Genomic DNA, 21,178 nt, shown 5'->3' with positions numbered 1-21,178 from the left:
TGATTACCATACAATATACTTAAAATTGACTTTTAACAACATAAAAACTATTTTTGTAGAGGCTGCACATTTAATTATTATTATTATTATTATTGAATTAGCACATGGCCATTGTCCTCCAAGGAAGTAAAAGGCCATAACACTTTCTTGCGGTATTTATGACTCTTTGTGTGAAGAGCTTCACCCAGACACACACACAAACACACGTTTTCTCTCTTTTGTAAGCCTACATTAGATGAGACTTTGTAGACCTCTATACTCCATAGATCGTGTGCTTTTATTTGATTACTTGTTTATTTAGAATAAATATCTTTCTGGAATATAAACGCTGTCTATTAATGTACACTGTGAACGATATGTCAACCTCTTCTATGAAAACAATTCCAAATTCCTTCAACCACTACTAAATATAAATATGGTAATTTGATTATAATTATTAAGTTAAATATTAATCAGTGTTCCAAATTGATGGTTTAGTAACTTTATGAGACTGGTTTAGATGAATTGGCTATATTTTTTCTCTTTTTTACAGAGTGGTGCCCCATTTTGAGGTGACTTAGAGTCAATAAAGTCATATCATTTATTATAATTAAAAATGATTTATGCTAATTATTAATAATTCTGATCATCATCTAACCACACTTTTGAACTGTGAGATCCACACAAGTGTTGCTCAGGTTCATCCTTACATATCTGATATCCTTATGGGAGGGATAGCATTTGTGATAACGTCCTTTTTATATATTTGACGCCCCATGCAAGGTATCATTTATTTATTTTTAAAAAACATCCTAAATTCCCAAGCGATTGTAGTATGTCATGTTCATTACCACCAAAAATTGCTTCATGTTTTTTTTAATATATTTTTGCTTCTTCTACTTTTCATTTGAAACCAGGCGATTAGGCTGAATCATTTAGAATAGTGACAATTATTATAGGTGATAACAGAGGTATGTTACGCTATGCAGATTATTTGCAGTCTCTCTTTAAAAGTGCCGTTTTTAGAATAGTTATCTAACATGGTGGCTCAAAGACTTCCATTTTATCATCCATATAAAGGGAAAAAATATTTGTTGCAGTGCGTGTGTGTCTCATAGAACCTGATTGCAGAATCAGAGTGTTGATTGAAGTGGTTACATAATCCCATTCATATGTGAAGCTCAGCACCCATATGTTTCTGCACCCCACATAAACCCACATACACAGCCTTATCAGAAGCAACATTAACATGCATGTCTAGGATACATAAGCTTACATAAACATGCCAGCTTCCCTGCAGTCTCAGGTTATAAAATGCAGATCCATATGGGTGGGGAACAGGCACGCAATGTGATAGAGAGCTGGGAAATGAGTAAAATCTGCAAAAACAGATATTTGAGAAGACTGTAAAGAAGATGAATGGAGTGGTTGTGAAGCCTCTGACACAGACACAGAAAGGTTAGACAGTATTGTAGTATTTCTCTGTGAGAAAATAAATCACTGCAGCTCTGCAGGATGGCTAATCATTTATCAGGACTACTCTAGACAGCAACAGATGTCCTCTCAGACCTTTCAAACATTAACGGCAAAGCAGAGCGCAAACAGCAGAGCTTAAGTAGACTGAACACAGGTGCAACCAATAATTAATCAACGCAGGTGTAAACGCTGAGTCTAATTAACTCAAGACGGTCCAGCCGACTCAGCGGAGAAAGTTCAACGAGAAAGAACATCTGTAGTGACAAACCAAATAGGAGGAGAAACAGAACAAAACCCCGCTGTGACACAATAAATTGTTTCCCCCGGTGGTCTGCAAAAGTCAATCCTCTCACACTGAGAGAGATATTTCACAAAAGGAAGTCAGGAGCAGACACCATCAAACCCTTGATTGAACTGTGGTTCTGTAAAAATGTTTTATTTTGATCCAGTCTGATCAGATATTAACTGTGAAGTTGGTTTATTGACCATGAGGCTTTTACAGTGCATACGGTATATAACTATATATAATACAAGCTAGTGAGCGATAGAAGCTACCATGATATATATGATACAACTCTCCACAATGCAATATGTGAAGCATACAATGCACCACAGTATTATAATGTGTGGTATAATATCACCATCCATCCATCTGTATTAAAGGACGTTTTCAATTTCCGCATTTAAAAAAAACATATTTTTTAGTAAATTTTTAGCCCTGGGTGAGAAAAGTTGGTGTATCGATAATGATGGCCCCATTTCAAGGCTCCATGTTGATGAAGTATGTATGTATATATATATATATATATATATATATATATATAATATTTTCAAAATGCTGCCTGATTTGGTTAATGCAGGCTTTAACAAAATGCAATTGCATTTTACTGCACCCTGTTTTTCACTCTTTGCAACCTTCCTCATATTAACACATGACACAAGCATAAATACCATATTTCCATGGTGTTTTATACGTTTTCGACTTTTTAAAGTTTGACTGGTGCTCTTTTAAATATGCCTTGTCAGTGCAACTAATATGACATAATGACTGTAGAGTTTGAGCCATGTACTGCAACTCATATGTTAAGTGTTGATTTTCTCTTGCAGATTTTCTTTAAAAGTGCAAAAATTTGGCGAACAATGTTAAGGATCTTCAAATGGCCTGTGGGTCTTGGGCCCAGTTTCCTGCTTTGCTGATTAGTAAGTCAGCCTTGGATTCATGCACTAAAACTCAAATAACATTTTTTCTATTTGCATCTTCACTTATAAATCACATTATTTTCCATTGTGAGAGCTCTCTAACCTGCCCTTTGAGTTCTTCATTTGCAGGTGCATGTAATTAGGCCGTCCACTTGAGCTGATAGGAAGCACCTGATGGCAATTTCTACTCAAAAGGTAAAGTCGCCACAGCCTGATCTTCTTCTTCTGTGCCATCAAGCTCCATTGTTGTTCAAAAACTATTAAAAACACTTGAATGAGCCACACTGTTGCACTGAGTGACATGTTTCTTTGTAAAGATTAACCTGGGCACTATAGTTTAATTTTAGTCAATCTTACGTACACTGTACTGCTGCTGCAAAGTCAAAAAACCACCAAATGTGTTTTCATCCACAGCTGAAAATAGTCCCCATGAAATACACTATTTATTCCTACTTCAGTAGAATTTGCTAAAAACTACAATGCCCAATTTTTAGAAAAGTATTTCACCTTTTACTTTTTTTTTTTTTTTTTAATTATGAGAAACATATGATTGTGACCTGTTTTTAAAGATTTAGGTCTTAGGTCAGTAGAAACAAACAGGCTTGTCAAAGATAGAGTAGGAATGTTTGAAGGTTTTGTTAAAAAAAAAAACAGGACTAACACAATATTGGTTTTCTGGTGTTTTCATGGGATTTGTTATCCCTTTTATCCCTTAATCTTGTTTCCACTGGTTCTTTCATGTTGCAGGCACTGCAGGTAAGGCAAGCTTTTCCACAAACAAATGTTCATCCTACATGCAGCGGAGCACAAATCCACAGCTCACTACTGCGGAGAGATCATGTTGTACTATACTACATCCTGTGAGCCTGCGCATTAAATTCTAGACAGCAAGGTGTTTTCTGTTTTTCTGCAGGAGGGAAATATCTGGTAGAGCATCTTTCCCCTTTGGAATATATGCTCACTTTCATGTGAGGTTTTTTTTCTGATGTGGAAAAACTCTCAGTAGGATTTTCACAGGCACTGGCAGGAAGGAAAAAAAGGGACTCCTTCCTCCTGCTGCCATGACAAACAGCTGTACCCCTCAGGAACCAATAAATCAACTGCAATCAATGAGGGTAAAAAGTTGCACAGTGCCAATGCCCTTTCTGCCATATGTGTGGGATTTTTTTTTAAAGCAAAACAACAACAAAAAACACCATTTCACATTCGGGATGTCACTATAATAGAATGGTGAGTAAGTATAGGAAACACAGCTAATTTAAGCATATAAGAGCACTTTTATTTACTAAACTCAAGCCATGTAGATTTTTTTTCTCAGGATGGTCTATGATCTTTTTAAAATACAATCAAGGTGCTGAAAATAATCTGCACACAAAAAGTGGACAGATTTGCAAAATAAAGGAAAACCTTCACAATAAAGTGACAGTTTACAATAATAATAAAAAAGCACATAAGCATGTTTTATCTCGAAAGTTAACATAGATCCAAAAGAACCGTAAACTTTGGAGTACAATACAGATATGACATTGATCATTTTGTCAGGTTAGGTATGAGCTGGCCTTTTGTACAGATTGTAATGTTTTATTCTAATCAGTGAGTCAGTGAAGAGTGTTGCATGGATGATGTTGTTAACACTTCTTCATCAGGCACTAAAACTCCCAGCTCTGACTTTGGAAACAGAATGTCCCAACATTGTGTCTCAACACCTCATATTTTTGGCCCTTTGCCACCTCAACGGCTGCGTCTCTCTATGGCAACAGAGAAGTTTATAAAAAAAATTAAAAAAATATATTGTGGATGAGTTGATTCCCTGTAGTTTTATTTTATTTTAACAATCAAATTAGTATAAAATTGGTTGTGTGTTTTTAAAATGAAGCTCCAACTGCCATCAAATTTCTTCTTAAACTGTCTGATTTGGCAACTTGATCCTTTAACAGAAGTCACGGTCCCAGCCAGAGAACTCCTCCTCTGCTTTAGTCTGATCAAGAGGGAAACGGTCAAAGTTGATGTAGCAGGGACCCTGAAAAAGGAAAAGAAGGAAAATGGAAAATTATTAATGCTTTTGATGGACACAGTCCAACACCTTCTGTCCCAGGTGTCTGTGGTTTGGTTTGGTCTGATTGAGGGAGAAGATAAATGGGGGCGGTGCTCCGTCTCTGTTCCAGCCTCCAGCCTCTCAGCAGTAGCTGCAGTTTGGCTGAATTATTTAATTTTGGTTAATCCTTTTGTTTTTTGATGGGTCTGTCAGTCCAATTTTCAAAGCTCATTTTCTGTTAGGGCATTCTTTATGTTGGTTTAGGTTAGAGGGTAGAACCCAGATCTAGTTTGGTGTTGATTTGTTCATGGTCAGCCTTTCTGGGGGTCGTATGGCTGCAATGACAGTGCAGAGACACAGAGATCACGCGTTCATATAGAGGTTGGCATAGGAGGGGGCAAATCTTTAACCCATGGCTGTCCCGTTAACCTGTAGGTAAAATTGGTTATTAAAGAGGAAATCATTATTATTGAGACAGAATTCAATGACTTGTAAAAGTTCCTTGTCCGGTCTGTTGGGGTCTGGATGGTTTTTGAAGATGGTGGTGAGTATTTGAAGGCCTAATTTGCTGTTAATGTTAGCCAGTTAACTATCACTGTCTATTGTGAATAGGTGTGCTGAGTGTGGGACAGCCATGGTATGTTGGGTGGAGAGAGGACCTAGGACGTGATCAATGTATTGAGATATGTGGTAGGTGGCACTGTTGCAATCGGAGAATATGGGTCTGCCGGGAGGAACCTCAAAGGGAATGGTCCAAGTGTGGGGTTCTTTATGGATTTTTGGTAGTAGGCAGAAATAACGGGGGCGTGGATTGTTGGGTCCAAATAAAGTTTGTTTTTTTTGTTTAGCTGTAATGTATTTTTTGTGGTATAAAGTCTGAATTATGTCTCGAATTTCGGTCTGGGTTTGTAATTGAATTGAGTCATCCAGCGGTTTGAAATAGGTGGGATTGTCCAATCGTCTATTAGCTTCAGTGAGATATTGTTGTCTGTCCATGATGACCATTTTAGAGCCTTTGTCGGCAGGTTTGATGATTATGTTGGGGTTACAGGTCAATTCAGTTAGGGCCCTCCGCTCAGTCCCCGATAGATTGTCCGGGACATATGGGATAGCGTTGGAGGGCCCTTCTATTGGTGATGAGGTTTTTGAGCTGGTGTTGAAGTCCTTCATTGTCCGTTTCCCAATGTGAGTGTTGAGTGAATTAAATATGTTGGTGATTTGTGGTGGGGTGAAAATAGTCTGAGTTTTGCATTTTTTTTGCATAAACACACAATTTCTTTGACATTTCTGCCAATGTTTGAACAGTTTGGCGTATATAAAGGTGTTGTACATGACATTCAGAGCACATCAGTGGTTCAGAGTCTGTGCAGGTCTCCACAAGGCTCTCATTCTCATTTCCAACTCATCACTTAGCATGACTTTTTAACACACAAAGTACAGTACTCGCATGCACTAATAACATGAGATATTTCTGTATACAATATTGCTCCTGATGGAGCAGATAAACTGAAGTGTTGAACTATTAATTAATATCTAATATCTTGCACAATTACCAATGCATATCGGATGTTGTAAAGACATACTAAAGATTTAAAAGGCTTAAAAACTCCACAGTATGAAAGTGAACAGCTGTGTTCTTTGGTTTTATTTTCTCTAAGTGAGATAAAAGGTGTTAGTCACTCTTCACATAGTAGTAAACAAAAACTGGGCTAGTTTCACTTGCCTTGCGAATGAGCCGGACTGTGGGGGCGTCGAGCTGACCCACACGCAGCTTGTGCCAGTTCATATTGCTGAACCACCTGAAGGGGAAGATAAGGAAGATTACAGATCAAGAGTAGTATCGAGTATCGAGAGTGAGAAGTAACTAAAATTGGAAAGCTCAGTCAGCAACTGCAAATAAGATAACATTAAAAAAAGAAGAATAAAACCAACAAACTGGTGAATATTTCCTGTGCCTTTACACCCAATGATTTGAACATATCACACACAATTTACTATCAAACACTCATGTTACATGTTGCTATGGTTACCTGTGATGCCGGACATCTTTGATTCCATTCTTGGTGTTTCCTAACCTTTGACCTGGCCGAGGTCTGCAAACAACACAAGAAGACATTTGCAACAAAAAATGTATGAATTATAAAATTTGCATTTAAAAAAATCATGAAAATACAAATGCATATTATGATGTGGTTTATTGCTTTGTAGACGTGTTCCATAATTCATAATCCACACTGTATGATACTCAAAGCTCTATCATCTTCACATACATATTATATGATCAAATCATGAGAAAGTTATTCAGGCAACACACACTGAGTTCATTTTGCATCTCATACTCAAGCATTATCAGTATATGAATTTTAATAATTTCAGCAGTCAATATATTCACCTCACCTGCACAGTTTGCTGATGATGGACTTGGCTGCCTCACTCAGGTAAGGTGGGTACTTGAGCACACCATCCAGAATCTTGGCATAAATCTTCTGGGGCTCTGAACTTGAAAAGGGAGGGCTGACAAGTCGAGAAGAGAGAAGAGTGTTGTTTTAATTTTTCAGTCATCTGACACAAAAAACACAATTAGTCAGTCCTTTAACCTGAACCTGTGAGTGCATAGAACTGGTGCTGTGCAGATGTCAGTCATATCTCCCTGCTGCCATCTACTGGTAAACATGTGTCTGTGTGACTAGATTTGTTTCGATTTTTGTTTATGATCTTAGGTCATCTACTAGTTTATTTATGTTAAAACCCTTTACACAGTCTGCATATGAATAATTTTTGATTGCTTTTACACAGAATACATTTAAAGATCAAATTTCCCAAAACTTAATGATGGCAAATAACCATACTCACACATACAGGAATTTCTTTTGAGAATATTTTAAATTAAAAAATATATATATATTATGATATCCATTCCAAACCAAGCTAAAGGAAAAAATGGGGACTACTTTGAAATTATTTTATATTTTTTTATGTTGGAATTATTTTCTTCATATATTTATCATATTTATATAATATATTTTTTTAGTAATTTTTATCATCTATATTACACTTTTTGTTTATTTTTTTCTCAAGTAAATTATATGTAAATGTAATGAAAAATAAAGGATATTGATGCAAATTTCTACATTATTGATTCATTCTTGTTACACTTGTTACTTTTGTTACAGTTACTTTAATTGACTGTTTTGACTGTTTTCAATTGTGTCTTGCTGTTTTTAATGTGTATGTAAAGCACTTTGAATTACCTTGTGTTGAATTGTGCTATACAAATAAACTTGCCTTGCCTTGCCTTACCTTACAGTCAATAATGTGAAAAGGTGTCATTGTTATTTCATAATAAGATATTGAATTATGTGAAAAATCATTCAAACTTAAAGGTAAAAGTTGATTTATTTTATGCACCCTATTAGTGTCATAGGTTAATGCATTATGAGTGACAATGTTTACTTTTGAGTGTAATTATTGACAGTTTTTGTCTAATAAGCTTATCTTGAGACATGTAGTATTTTGGTGGTTCCAATGACTTTTGGAGATGAGACTAACTGCTGCAATGTGAAAAAAGTAGCTTCAGTATTGACCGATACATGTTGGCAAAAAAAAAAAAAGTAATGCAAGCTTGTCAGATATGAACCAACCAACAGCAGACAGCTTGCTTCCAGTTGTGCAGGTGTATTATTAGTTATTATTACCTTCCCACCAGTAATTCATAGATCAGGATGCCAAGAGACCAGAAGTCAACTGCAAAGTCATGTCCCTGGTTCTTGATGATCTCTGGAGCCATGTACTCAGGAGTACCCACAAATGAGTAGGTTTTCTCACCACGCACCAACTCTTTTGCAAAACCAAAGTCCACCTGCAAACACACACACACACACGGACACACACATTCGCATGCCATCGGCCAGGTGCAGTGTCTACAGTGCTTGTGAGCTTAAAGAGCACAAAAATGGTTACACATACACAGATAAGTCCTCACCAGTTTGACGTAGCCCTTCACATCCAGCATCAGGTTCTCTGGCTTCAGGTCTCTGTACATGATGTTCTTCTTGTGCAGGTAGGCGTAGGCCTCCACCACGCAGGCCGTGCAGAACACAGCGATGGGCTCATCAAAGCGCCCGCTGAAATCACAGACTTCAAAGCTTCAAACACTCCTCTGCTTCCTTTTCTGCTCGCTTGCTCTCAAAGTAATTTATTACCTTCCATAACTTTCTATCGAATATTTTCATTTCTCTGGGCACCAAAAGCTCTGAAGAACTGCATTTTATTTCACTGTTACTACAGTCACTACAGACTACTGTGGAAAACAGCATCAGCTATACTTCTCTGTCAGGTTCTGGCAGCTCCCCATGAGCGGATTATGAGACAATGGGACCACCACCTCTCCTCCACAGGGGCAAGACACACAGATTGTGTGGTGGTTTTGGTCGTTAAGCATCTTTTCATGTTTTTTTGACACTTTGTAATATTGTGTATAGTCATTTTGTGTCTTTTATGGTCATTTTGGCTCTCATTGTAGTCATTTTCTTTCTTATTGGCTGTCTTTGTTATCACGCTGCTACTTTTTTGGTCATTTTATGTCTCTTTGCAGTAATTTTGTCTCCTTTGTTCTCTTTGTCGTCATTTTGTTAATTTATGGGTCTTTTGGGTCTCTTTGTTGTCATTTTGTGTCTTTTTTGGTCATTTTGTGTCTCTGAAGTAATTTTGAATCTCCTTTGATCTCTTTGTAGTCATTTTGTTAATTTCTGGGTCTTTTGGGTCTCTTTGTTGTCATTTTCTGACTCTTTCGTCATGCTGTGTCTCTTCAAAATCCTTTTTGTTACCTTTTTTTGGTGGTTTTGGGGTCTCATTATAGTCCTTTTGTGTCTCTTTTAGGTAATTTTGCATTTTGTTTTGTGGTCAGAACATGTCTCTTCAAGGGACATTTTGCCAGTAGGCCCATTAAGTAATCCATCCATGCAGCTACTGTAGGTACAACTTTGGTTTTAAGATGGCAATAAATTAAGTTTACGACCAATAACAACATCACAGATTTTGCTGCATTGCTAAAAAATGTCCATTCTTTCATAATATCTCGCTGATTCACACTGAGGAATAATTCCGCCTCGTGTTACAGCACACCACAATATTATACTTGAACAAAAAAAACATCTAAATGAGGAAAAGAGAAACTGCTTTGTGTGTTTCTCACACTTCTTTGAGTTTGGTCCAGATCTCTCCTCCAACACAGAACTCCATGACCATGTAGATGTATCGTGTGTCTTTAAAAGCTGCATGAAGTCTGCAGAGAGAGAATACAGAAGCAGGATTTAAGACCAGCTGACACCTCCAAAATATCTGTACATTAAACTGAATTTACATGTTGTAATTAAACTACTGTGTCTGTCTGTGATGGCAGCTACCTGACGATGAAGTCACACTGGATCGCTTTCAGGATCTTCTTCTCAAACAACATGTGCTCCTCCTGTCTCTTTGCAACAATATGCTTCTTGCTGACTCGCTTCATGGCGTAATATTTCCCATGGTTCACCGTGGTCATCTTCAAGGACAACAAAACAATATAACACATATAATACTTTTCTTTAAACTTGTAAGACAGTACAGAAATACAAATTCAAAACACAGATAACACTCAAGATAAATAAATGAGTAAAATGCTATTTAAAATGATCCAAGCTAAAAAAAAAAAGAAAAAAAAACAGTTGCAGGAAAGTCTGCAATCAAGGTAAGAAATTGAAAAATGTTATGGGCGTATAGATCCTCAGTGTAAGTTGAAGATCATTCCAGGTCGCGGGGGCATTAAAAAAAAGGCTGACTTCCCAAGTTCAGTCTGCACATGGAGAACTGTGAGAGTAAACCAATTACTTGATTGTGTCAAATAGTGTCCATGATTCCAATCAAGAAGTCTTGTTAAGTAGGGAGGTACTTTTCCATTAATGGCCTTAAAGATAAACAAGTATCAATGCTTCTTTCACCTGTTTGCCAGAGAAGGCCAGCCCACTTTATCATATAAGATACAGTGAGTGTTGTAGCCATCATCACTAATAAATCTAAGAGCAGAATGGTATACGGAGTCCAGAGGTCTAAGGGTTGAGCGAGTAGCACCTCTGTAGATCACATCCCAGTAGTCCAGAACTGAGAGAAAATGGCCATGGTCAATGATCATTACTAAAAAATATAATAATAATAATAATAATAATAATAATAATAATAATAATAATAATAATAATACATTTTATTTGTAATGCACTTTACATTACAGGAAATCTCAAAGTGCTACAGGTTAAAAGCATAACAGTCTAATTATAAAAAGGATAAAAAAGGGGAAAAAAACAGCTAAAAACTGAAAACATACATACATAATCTAAAAACCATCTAGATGGGAGGAACCAAAGGTTTTGCTAAAAAGGAATGTTTTTAGTCCTTTTTTAAAAGTGTCTATGGACTGTGGTGCCCTCAGGGTGTCAGGAAGGGCGTTCCACAGCCGTGGGGCAGCAGCACAGAAAGCCCTGTCTGTCTCCCATGGTGCTGAGTCTGGTTCTTGGTGTGTGGAGGCGGTTTGAGTGGGTGGAGCGGAGGGAGCGTGTTGTGTTTTGTGGGGTGAGTAGTTCTTTGAGATATGAGGGGGCATTTCCGTAGATGCATTGGTGAGTGAGGAGGGAAACCTTATATTCAATCCGGGTGGAAACGGGGAGCCAATGAAGTGAGTGGAGAATGGGGGTGATATGATCATATTTCCGCACTCTCATCAGGATCCTAGCTGTATGGCTGAATATCCTGGGTTTAAATATAAACACTGGACATTTCCAAAATCACAAAAAAAAGGGGTTGTGAATATGGTATGGATGGCAGTTTTTAATTTTATTTATTATTTATTGAACCAGAAAAACCTGAAATACATTATCTCATAAAACATATACAGGAATCAGAGGCTAAAAATAAGATTTGGTGTAATGTATTTGAACCACAAAACAAAGTTGTTAAAGTAACAACAATTCCAAAAAGGTTTTGAAAAAGAGAACAAATGCATTTGACATTCCAGCAAATATTGAAACAGTGCTAATCCAAAGACAAACACATACAAATACACTCACCAGCTCAACACGCCCGAACCCTCCGACTCCCAATGTGACAGGATCTCCCTGATGGCGGCCCTCCTGGTACAGCATGGGGACCAGGTCCTTAAACCTCAGAGTGGAGCTGGGACTTTCCGAGCCAGACACAGAACTAATCCGATTTCATTTATAGGAACTGAACTGCATGATTTATAGAATTGTGTTATTATGTTCCACAAACACTTACCTGGACTTTTCTTGAGCCTGGGCCTCCTGCAGCACTTTGGAGCTGAGAGTAAAAAAACAATGACGCAGGACAGTCAGTTAGTCATTAAAACGTCACACTAATCTCAATATGAAGACTCATGCTATTGAAATGTAAAGTGTCCTACTGCACGCACTCGTCAAACAGCTCCAGGTGCTCTATGGGAATTGTCTCTTCAAACACCCTATAGAAAAGTCAATGTTAGACATTAATCAGGAAAGTACACGACACATATTAAACACAGTGCAAACAAGGCAACAGTGAGAGAGAGAGAAAACACTGGAGGAATCTCTTCAAGGATCTTTGTCTCCGGGAGGAACAGCCTGAACATCAGTTGAATGCTGAGTCAGACTCACTCTTTGTCAATGGAGAAGCAGGTAACAGGGCCGTCAGCGCTGCAGGTCGCTGTTCTCAGGACTTCCCTGCAAGAGGAAAAACACTGCGCATGTGAAAGTCAGAAAAACTGGACACCATTACTATACACATAACTTTGTCAATACCTCAGAAAATGCGTCTGTTATTATACTGTAGATTAAATACAATATGTTTGGGGTTTTTTTATTTTATTTAGAGACACCCACTACAACCAGCTACAGGTTTGAAAAAAGAAGATTTTAACCATTTAACATTTTCTTCTCATTTTGGACTCTAAGGCGGCTGCTTTGCATCAACAGTGCTGAGTGATTTGGTAAAGCAATTTACTGAGCAATTTTCACATTTAGAAGACAATCGTCAGGTTGTATAACCACAGTGTCAGATGACAGCAGCAGGAGAGGGAGCACAGAGCGTTGGATGTTACACAAAGCTCCAACAAATGGCCTTAGGCAGGTGTTGTGTTGCCATGGTTACCGTATAAGGGCCTGTTCCCCGAAATGCTCCCCTTTTCCCATCCTACGGATCTGCTTCTGATGCCCATTCACGTTCTTGGTCACCAGGACCTGAAGGGGGGGGAGATACTGTGTGAATATGTATACAAACCGGCTGGTGTAGTACGCTGGAATATTTAAACATGAGTTTGTGCACACAAAACGACACCACAGTACCTCTCCTTTGAGGATGATGTAGAACGTGTTTGCTTCTGTTCCTTCTCGAACTATAACGTCTTTGTCCTGGTACTTCACCTGAGGAAGACAAAGCAAACATGATTGGAACAATATGGGTAATATCCAAATACTCTTAATATATATCCTTGAAAATGCCTTATTTCCAGGCTACTGAGGTTTTAAATATGTCCATCCACTTTTTTCTAGTTTGTCTACAAAACCAGGAGTTATAAAATGTGTTTTATAAACTCATCAAAGCTGTATTTCTAGTAAGTTTTCACAAACAAGAGAAAAAGAGTCACTTATAAAACTCAAAGTCCACAATGTGATATATAAATACAAACCTCCTCCATGGAGTCAATGATTTGGGATAACTGAACATCATTCAGGTCCTTCAGAGTACGAGACCTGTGACAGCATACAGGAAATATAGCCGCAGAGTTAGAAATGGGTATATGGTTATGGCAGTGTGTCACCAAGAGGAAACATCCAGGTCGAAAAAAGAGAAGCCAATACTGATGTGCCTAAAACCTGCACTCTTTCTAATGGCCAGCAGGGGGCGACTGAAAAAAAGAAGTCCAATTGTGTAGAAGTCAATAAGAAAATTACCTTACTTTTCACTTGATTTATTACCTCAGTAAACATTTTCCTAATTACTTTATGGTCTCAATCACTAGTTTCAAGTGTTCCTCAATACAGCATGATGTTCATATTGTAAATATTTTTGAGTAAAACAGACAATATAGCAGGGTATGCTTTAGGGTCACTGCCTCTAAAGCATACATTTCTTTGACTTTTTTCTTGGAACCTTGACCCCTTCATGTTTTTAGCTGGTGAAAGTTGAAAACACCAAAACATTTCCTCTTCAGCATCAATTGTACCATAAAAAACATTCATAAGAGTTTGCTGCTAATTTTTGAACATTGTTGACCCAGCTAATTAGCTAGCACTAGCTGATAATTTAGCTCCACCCTTTCATCCGTCGCTTCCTGCTCCAAAAAACCAAGATGACGACAGCCAAAAGGCAAAACTCAAGGCTTCAAAATGGTAACCCACAAACCAATGGGTGATGTCACAGTGGCTACACCCACTACCTTTATATGTGTGACACTAGCTACTCTAACAACATATTAAACTTCTGCTCGCTGCAGGGTTTATAAACTCACGTCTTCAGGAAGCCCATGAGCTGTTCTCGTTTCTTCTTGGACTTGTTGGTTATGATGGTTCTGTAGGTCTGTCGCTCCATGCACCACACACGCACCACTGTCTTCGCTGCAATAAGTGGAAGTGATGAAAAGTTAAGACTGTAAAGTATAAATGGCTTTCTTATCATTATAAAAGAATATAACGGGTTGTAATGGACTAACCCTATGGTAGCACAGAAAACATATATGCTATTTCTACCTACAGTATGCAGACAATCTTATTATTTTCAGTGCATGTACTTCCAGGAGTCATCGTTACAGACATTGACCTTTGACTGTTGCTGTCCGTTTGCAGTTGTACAAGATGGCGAGCTCTCCAAACACGTCACCAGTGTTGAGGCTGCGGAGGTTCCGGCCTGCCTGAGTGACCAGGAGCTCACCAGCTGAAAAGTGGAAGAATACAAAGCTGTTTTATAGGAAAATATTGTCCTTTTTTTAAATAAGGGGTTTTCAAATCACAACAGAGATTCTTAGACATCATTTAAAACATTTGAACATCAAAACAAATTCTCCATCACATTCAAACAGAGAAGGACGAACAGACTTCCACACACATTGGGGTGTCTCCCCACCTGCTACTATGTACATGCTGTCTCCTTCAGTGCCCTCTTTAATGACGTCTTCTCCTGGTTTGAAGTTAGACACCGCTAAGAGATCCACCATCATGGCTGTTTGCTCATCATCGAGGCGGCTCAGGAAGTCATTCTTCTGGATTGCTTTGACGATCAGATTCGTTTCGCTGATGATGAGAGGTGATAGAGGTCATCTCGGGGAGCTCCCACATAGTATGCAAACCCGTCGTACATTATTTAGGTGTTTGACGTTTGCAGGAGAAGCAATTAGATCAGATTAGCCACAAAAGGCAAATAAAGAAAATCCTGTACAGATTTACTTTAATTGGATATTCTGTCGCCATCAGTGCTGATTACCAACCTGACAGTTTTCTTGACCCTCATGCCTGTAATCTCCAGGGTCTCAGGGATTGGTTCGGAGGCAATGACAGCCGCACGGCTCTTCCTGACCTCAGGTTCAATCTCATTACCGCTTTGAGAGGGAAACTCTGAGACAGACAAACAGAAGAGCACACAGGGAGGGTTAACTACTGTAAATGGCTGAATGTTGAATCAAAGGTCATCTTGTTCGTGTGTGTATTTGTGCCTCTGTGTGTGAGTCCCTGCCACTGGTGCTCAGTGGCCTCTTACCTAGATCATGATATTGAGTGTGCAGCTCCTGTAAGAGTTTTTCTTTCTCCTGTAATCGTTGTTCTGTGAGGATATAAGCAGAAAAACATGTACAAAACATCTCAAAGAAGGTGTTGCTTTTGAGTATGTGCCTTCATTTTCTTAACCTTAACCTTTTTTTAAGACAATCCTTAAAATATAGTCATTTAAGAACCATGATCATGGTATGAACATTATTTGTTGGTGCTCTCTGGTGTTTCTAAATTACCAAATATATTTTGTATTTCTGTGATGTGTCTTTTAATCATTTACCAGCCAATATACAGGTACAATATATGTAGGCTGAGCTAATATCAGCTGATATTGATATATATGTGGTAAGAATTTTGTTTTGTTTTTTGTCAGCATTGTTGTTGCAGATGTGTTAATATGTTGTTGGTTTCAATTCCTTAGAAACATGAATTGAAGATTAACTGTTCACAGGTAAAAACATTGCTTTCCTCTCTGTCTGAGCCAAGCAGCAACCATCAGATATGAAAAGTGAATCAATGCATAAGTGCCTTGAACTTTTATTCTTTCTAATGGCCAGCAGGGGGAGATGTCTCTGGCCATAGGAGTCTATGAGAAAATGACGCTACTTTTCACTTGATTTATTACTTCAGCAAACATTTTCCTATTGAGTTAATGGTATCAGTTGCTGGTTTCAAGTCCTCTTCTGTACAGCATGGTGTTCCTTTTTTATAAATTATGGTCCCATTTAGGATAAAATAGACAATAAAGCAGGATGTTCTTCAGAGCGTGGTTAGCTTATGATTGTGTTTTCAGTTCATGAGAGTAAATTGTAACATTTCGGTCGCGTTGTTACGATCCCCTATCAAAGGCTCCCAATAAAGGGGATCTAACATAATTACTTTATTACGGAATTGTGTTTTGCAAAATTTGGTTGTGCTAAAAGACTCTTTGAAGAGTTGGCTGTTCATTTCGAATTATGAATGCACCTTGCTGACCAAGCTAGCTAGCTAGCTAGCACTAGCGTTAGCTGATAGCTTTAGCGTCCTCCTTCAAAGCTCCACCCTCTCATCCAAATATGGTCACTTCTGATTCCAAAAAACCAAGATGGTGACAGCAGTGCTAACATTGTAATGCAGCAACAATAGTGTGAAGTTACTCTTAAATGTGACATAGTTTTTTATAGTTGTGCGATTGTACTCACCCAGGTATTTGTTTTGCCTCTGCAGCTCCTTGTTGATCATGCACTGCTTTTCTAGCTGCTGCTTCAGCTCCTCTAGCTGCTTCTCCATGACTACAGGGGGAAAAATACAAAGAAATAAAGATATATGGGAGGAGTGAAGATAAACTGCAGCACAATCAATGCTAGCCAGGCATGTTTAAATAATGCATCTGAACAAAGACATAAAATACATGCTGACATGTGTGCCTCGACACACACAAAGCCCCTGATATTGTATTTCAACTGTTTGTAAGTAAACGGATGCCTTTTTCACAAAGCGCTGAACTCTATTCTGCCCGCACACACAGAGCCCCGCTGAATAATGCAGACTAATGATAGACAGTCAGCGGGGTGCTTTCTGAATGCTGTCACACCCTGCCAGCTTGTGCTAAAGATCTATTGCTGTACCTGATAACAGCACAAAACCTGTCAAAACACAACTGCCGTTATTAGCTCATAACTGCATGCTAGTCATGTGTATCCTTTTATTCTCTGGCTTGTGTGCTACTACAATAATGAGTAACATTAACAACCTCTGCTGTATAATTAAGTGGAACAGACTTTGCACAAATATGTGCACATGCAACACATTAATTGACACCGATTCATTAACTGCATCGAGACAGGTTAACCACACAACAGATCCAATATATTTTGGTCCTGCAGATGATCTGTACACAAAAGCCCTGATAGCAAAGCTCCTCCACTGTCAATGGAAAGATGTTTACACCTCTATTGACAGGTCAAACATCACAGCCACTATCCTAAACGCACACATATCCACTTCAGTAAAGCCTGACATGGAGACGCTGTGGGTCTGATCACGTGACCCAGTTAAATGCCTCACCCTGAACATTGGACAGCTCTGAGATTAGACGTGATGTTCAAGCGAATCATAAAGTCTCTGAGCAACAAACTGTGTCGGAAAAATATACAATGGCGTCTGTTGTTCTATTAAAGAGGGTTGATTCAAGTCTGGACAGAAGGTTATAATGACAAAGATATGGATAAGATCACTGGACCCTTGAAAAAACATCCTTACAGCTAAATTGAAGGTGATATTTTCCAATACAGTAGTGATTCACTATCAAGAACAATATGATAATAAAGTCCAGCATATAACACAATGCAGCTGCAGTGCCAGTGGCCTGTTCCAAATAAGGGAGCTAACCAAATAAACCAGGTTTATTTCAGTTAGACTGACTCATTTGCAGATGATTTGTCTCCATAAAACAAATTCAACAAGCGCAGTTACTATGGTAACGTATATGGAAACAAATCTTGATCATGAAGATCGTTAAAATTTCACAGAGAACACAATGGCAACAAGAAATACGAGAAAGTCCAATTTGCCTTGTGGGGTTTTATTAACCTGTCACACACACAAACACAGCTGTGGACAAACATCATTTATAAGCTTTCTAGGAACTTGCAGCTATAAAGAAAGACAACAGGGATGATAACCTTTAGTGCCTGCTGGTCAATATTTAATGCAGGAAAACCACTCTTAGTTTAACTCTTTCAGCTTGGAGCAACAGTAAGGCCATAAGTAGCTGCACACTGCTGGTTGTGTATTGGCTGTTTTATTCTCTTTTCCAGGTGATGCAATGGCTATGAAACACTGTTCAGGTATACTTCCAGCAATAAGTCAGCTTTTTTTATATATATATATAGCACATTTAATAACAACAGGAGTTGACCCGAAGTGCTTTCCAGTCAAGACAGATGGGTTTGGATCTGCAACTATACAGGTACACATGATTAAATGGTGCATTAACTGCTTCAACTCCTTGAGGATGCTGGTCCTCCAATCCATTGGTACCCACCATGTCATGATAGCTTATCCTGAAGTGGGCCATCAAGTTAAAGTAAATGTAAGCAAGGGGAAATAAGCAAGCCCATTCTCAAAGCTGCCCCTTAACCTCTGCCCTTAAGATATCTGAATGAAAATGTGCTCTATTGGTACTCACAAGTCTCCCCTTTACAGTGATGCCCACATTATGTTAATGCATGCAATTTGGGACAAGAACCACAGTGTTTTGCATGCAGGATTGCCTATTTTATTTTGATATCCCTGCATACTAAACAGCCTCTGAATTGCTTTAATTGGGTATCACCGAAAAAGCTGAGACTCTTGTGGATTCAATGAGCCCACTTTTATTAATGTGTGATGATGTTAATCCCCATAGTAAATATTTAATTGTAGTGAGAAGATTTTTTTAAAACTTTACCACAAACTAGAGACCTAGAGCATTCAGAGGTTGTTAGGCTTTCCTATGTACAGGTTTTTTTTTAGCATTTTCAAAAGTGCTCCCAATTCAATCGCAGAAAATAAAAGTTTTTTTAAACCAAATAACAGCATGGAATTTTGTATGATGTTCCTCAAAGTATTGGTGTCTTAATATGGTATTCTGGAGCAAATTCTGGCCATTTTTGGTTTTCAAAATGTATAAATTTAGCACCAAATGTGTGTAACAAAGCTGCATCTTAAATTAATCTTAATCCTAAAAGATCCCATGTCCCATAAAAAGGGGAGTGTAGTGGAACAGGTTAAAGGCTATAATATATCACAACAACAATCAAGAGAAGGCATGAGTAAACATAAAGTATCTCACAAGAAAAAAAATAAAAGTAAAGAAACTACTAACATGATAAAGCTCAAGGCCACAGTAATAAAAAAAAGCAGTAAGAGGGTGTTAAAAATAAGTTAAGAGGGGAGCTGACAGAAGCAATAAGGCTGCCTCAAACTGAACTGAAACATCATCGGTGGAACAGGACTTTTCTAAAGACTGTTAGTTTTGACATATTCTAAATAATCACATAAGCAGTGATTCATCCAGTAAATGATTCGAATGTAAAACAGGAAATAGGACACAATAAACAACTTTATTCTTCTTTTTCTTAAAGGTGGTGTTCCTGTCTGCTTATCAGGAGGAACATGATGCTGAATTGACCACCGTTGATACAGGCAGCTAACTGTACACTCCAGACTCTCTCATTACTTATTCATGCTCAAGTGTAACTACAGCTGAATTCTCAAAAGATGCTCTGTAACAGGAACCCAGAGAGAGCATGTGTCTAGTCTGGCAGTGTGTTTAAGATAGACTCTCTAACTGGATATTTTGACTTTCTGGCACATGCAAATCATTATCTTTTTACTTACTGGAACTGGGATGGCAACAATATGCATAAAAAAAGGTGCAGTTCATGAGTTCGTAAGGGTAAGAATCGGTACTTTAAACACAATAAACCACTCAATGTGACTACAAAGTCATGACATGTGATATGGAGACGGCGTCACACTCACCTGCAGGCTGTGTGTGGATCAGTTGAGTAGATGAACGTGTGTCCAGCCTATAAAGGCCGCATGGATCACAGGAGCCGAATATTCACCCTGAACTGCTTCCAAGATCTACTTTCAGCTGCAGAGACGCCGTGTGTTCACTATCTGAGACCTGCTTGACCCCCAGACACACCTGAGCAGATGTAGTCTGCAACCTCTCTAGCATTACTTCTGCTGCTGCACACTTTCCCCCAGCTCACATCCCCATGTCTGCTCCTCAGCTTCTTCTTTTTTCTGTTTTTTTTTTTTAACTATTTTTACTTCTCTCCAGCTCTCTCTCTCTCTTTCTGTCTCTTTCTCACTCTCAATCTTTTTCTCTATCTGTCAATCTCAGCAGCTCTGGTGTTGAATCATTAACGATGACCTGAGGCTCCTCCCATCACACCAGGTACAGGTCTACAGGCAGGAGGAAGAGGAGGAAGAGGAGGAGGAGAATGGACTGGAGAGAAAGCTGAAGTTTGTGTGTAAAATTCATGCTCAGCTGCAAAAAAATGCACATTTAAAGCTCATAATTTGTGTGATTTTAATGCATTTCATTGTCAGTTTCTGTGACATTTAGCAGAGATTTATTATTTCCTGCTGACGTAAGAAACAAATGCGTAAAAGGGGTAAGCAAACAATGAGAAAGTCACTGTAAAAGATGACAGAAAGGGGAAGTGAATTCTTTTACCTTGATATTTTTTGAGAAAAAAGACCAGTAACTATCCTTCCTCTGAGACTCACATTCACATGACTGTCAGCTGAGAGAAATTATCAAAGCTGAGGGCAACCAGGACAACTGTGGAGTTAAAAAAAACTTCATTAGGTGGCTATTTTTCCACGGAGTAAATGCCACTGGATGTTTTCCAGGCTGCAGCGTCATTAAATGAATGTGAATGAGGCTGAAGGGTTCGCATTGTGACAGAGGGCGTGGACCTTTATTGTTCTCAGTTAATTATTGATACTCTGGCTGGTTAATCAACGACATTAACGACCCCAAAGATCAGAGATAAAAAGGTGCTCAGGTTTCAGCTGTGGAACTGCAGGGAACTGTGACACAGTGACAGGCTGTGCATGTGTTGGGACATTTTCCATTCATGGTGATATCTATTAATCAAAACAGACCCAGGCTGGACTCTGTTTCTATTGGACACAGTCAATAGTCAAGGTAAAAAAAAAAATA

The 21,178-nt window shown here is 38.4% G+C and overlaps 1 protein-coding gene across 2 annotated transcripts; it reads right to left on the bottom strand.

Moving 5' to 3' along the window:
• Nucleotides 1-3,912: 3,912 nt before the first annotated feature.
• prkg3 (protein kinase cGMP-dependent 3) lies at nt 3,913-20,783 on the bottom strand. 2 transcript variants are annotated; one of them, XM_059356458.1, is made up of 23 exons: nt 20,687-20,783; nt 19,981-20,412; nt 16,656-16,745; nt 15,464-15,526; nt 15,195-15,321; nt 14,834-15,000; nt 14,531-14,644; nt 14,223-14,328; nt 13,401-13,464; nt 13,057-13,134; nt 12,863-12,951; nt 12,370-12,435; nt 12,150-12,197; nt 11,996-12,037; nt 11,788-11,920; nt 10,096-10,232; nt 9,885-9,974; nt 8,673-8,814; nt 8,386-8,549; nt 7,088-7,204; nt 6,721-6,783; nt 6,414-6,489; nt 3,913-4,675 (listed from the first exon to the last, which is right to left on the bottom strand). In XM_059356458.1, the coding sequence occupies exons 3-23, from the start codon at nt 16,741-16,743 to the stop codon at nt 4,586-4,588; spliced, it is 2,064 nt and encodes a 687-aa protein (XP_059212441.1). In that variant the 5' UTR covers nt 16,744-16,745; nt 19,981-20,412; nt 20,687-20,783; the 3' UTR covers nt 3,913-4,585. The 2 variants fall into 2 exon arrangements, with proteins under 2 accessions (XP_059212441.1, XP_059212442.1); XM_059356459.1 differs by lacking the exons at nt 19,981-20,412; nt 20,687-20,783 and having other exon boundaries at nt 16,656-16,842.
• Between the last annotated feature and the right edge of the window lie 395 nt (nt 20,784-21,178).

This window comes from Centropristis striata, chromosome 18, assembly GCF_030273125.1.
Source record: "Centropristis striata isolate RG_2023a ecotype Rhode Island chromosome 18, C.striata_1.0, whole genome shotgun sequence".
Lineage (NCBI taxonomy): Eukaryota > Metazoa > Chordata > Actinopteri > Perciformes > Serranidae > Centropristis > Centropristis striata.
Note: the sequence above shows the minus strand (reverse complement) of the source record. Positions and strands in the feature narration are given on the sequence as shown.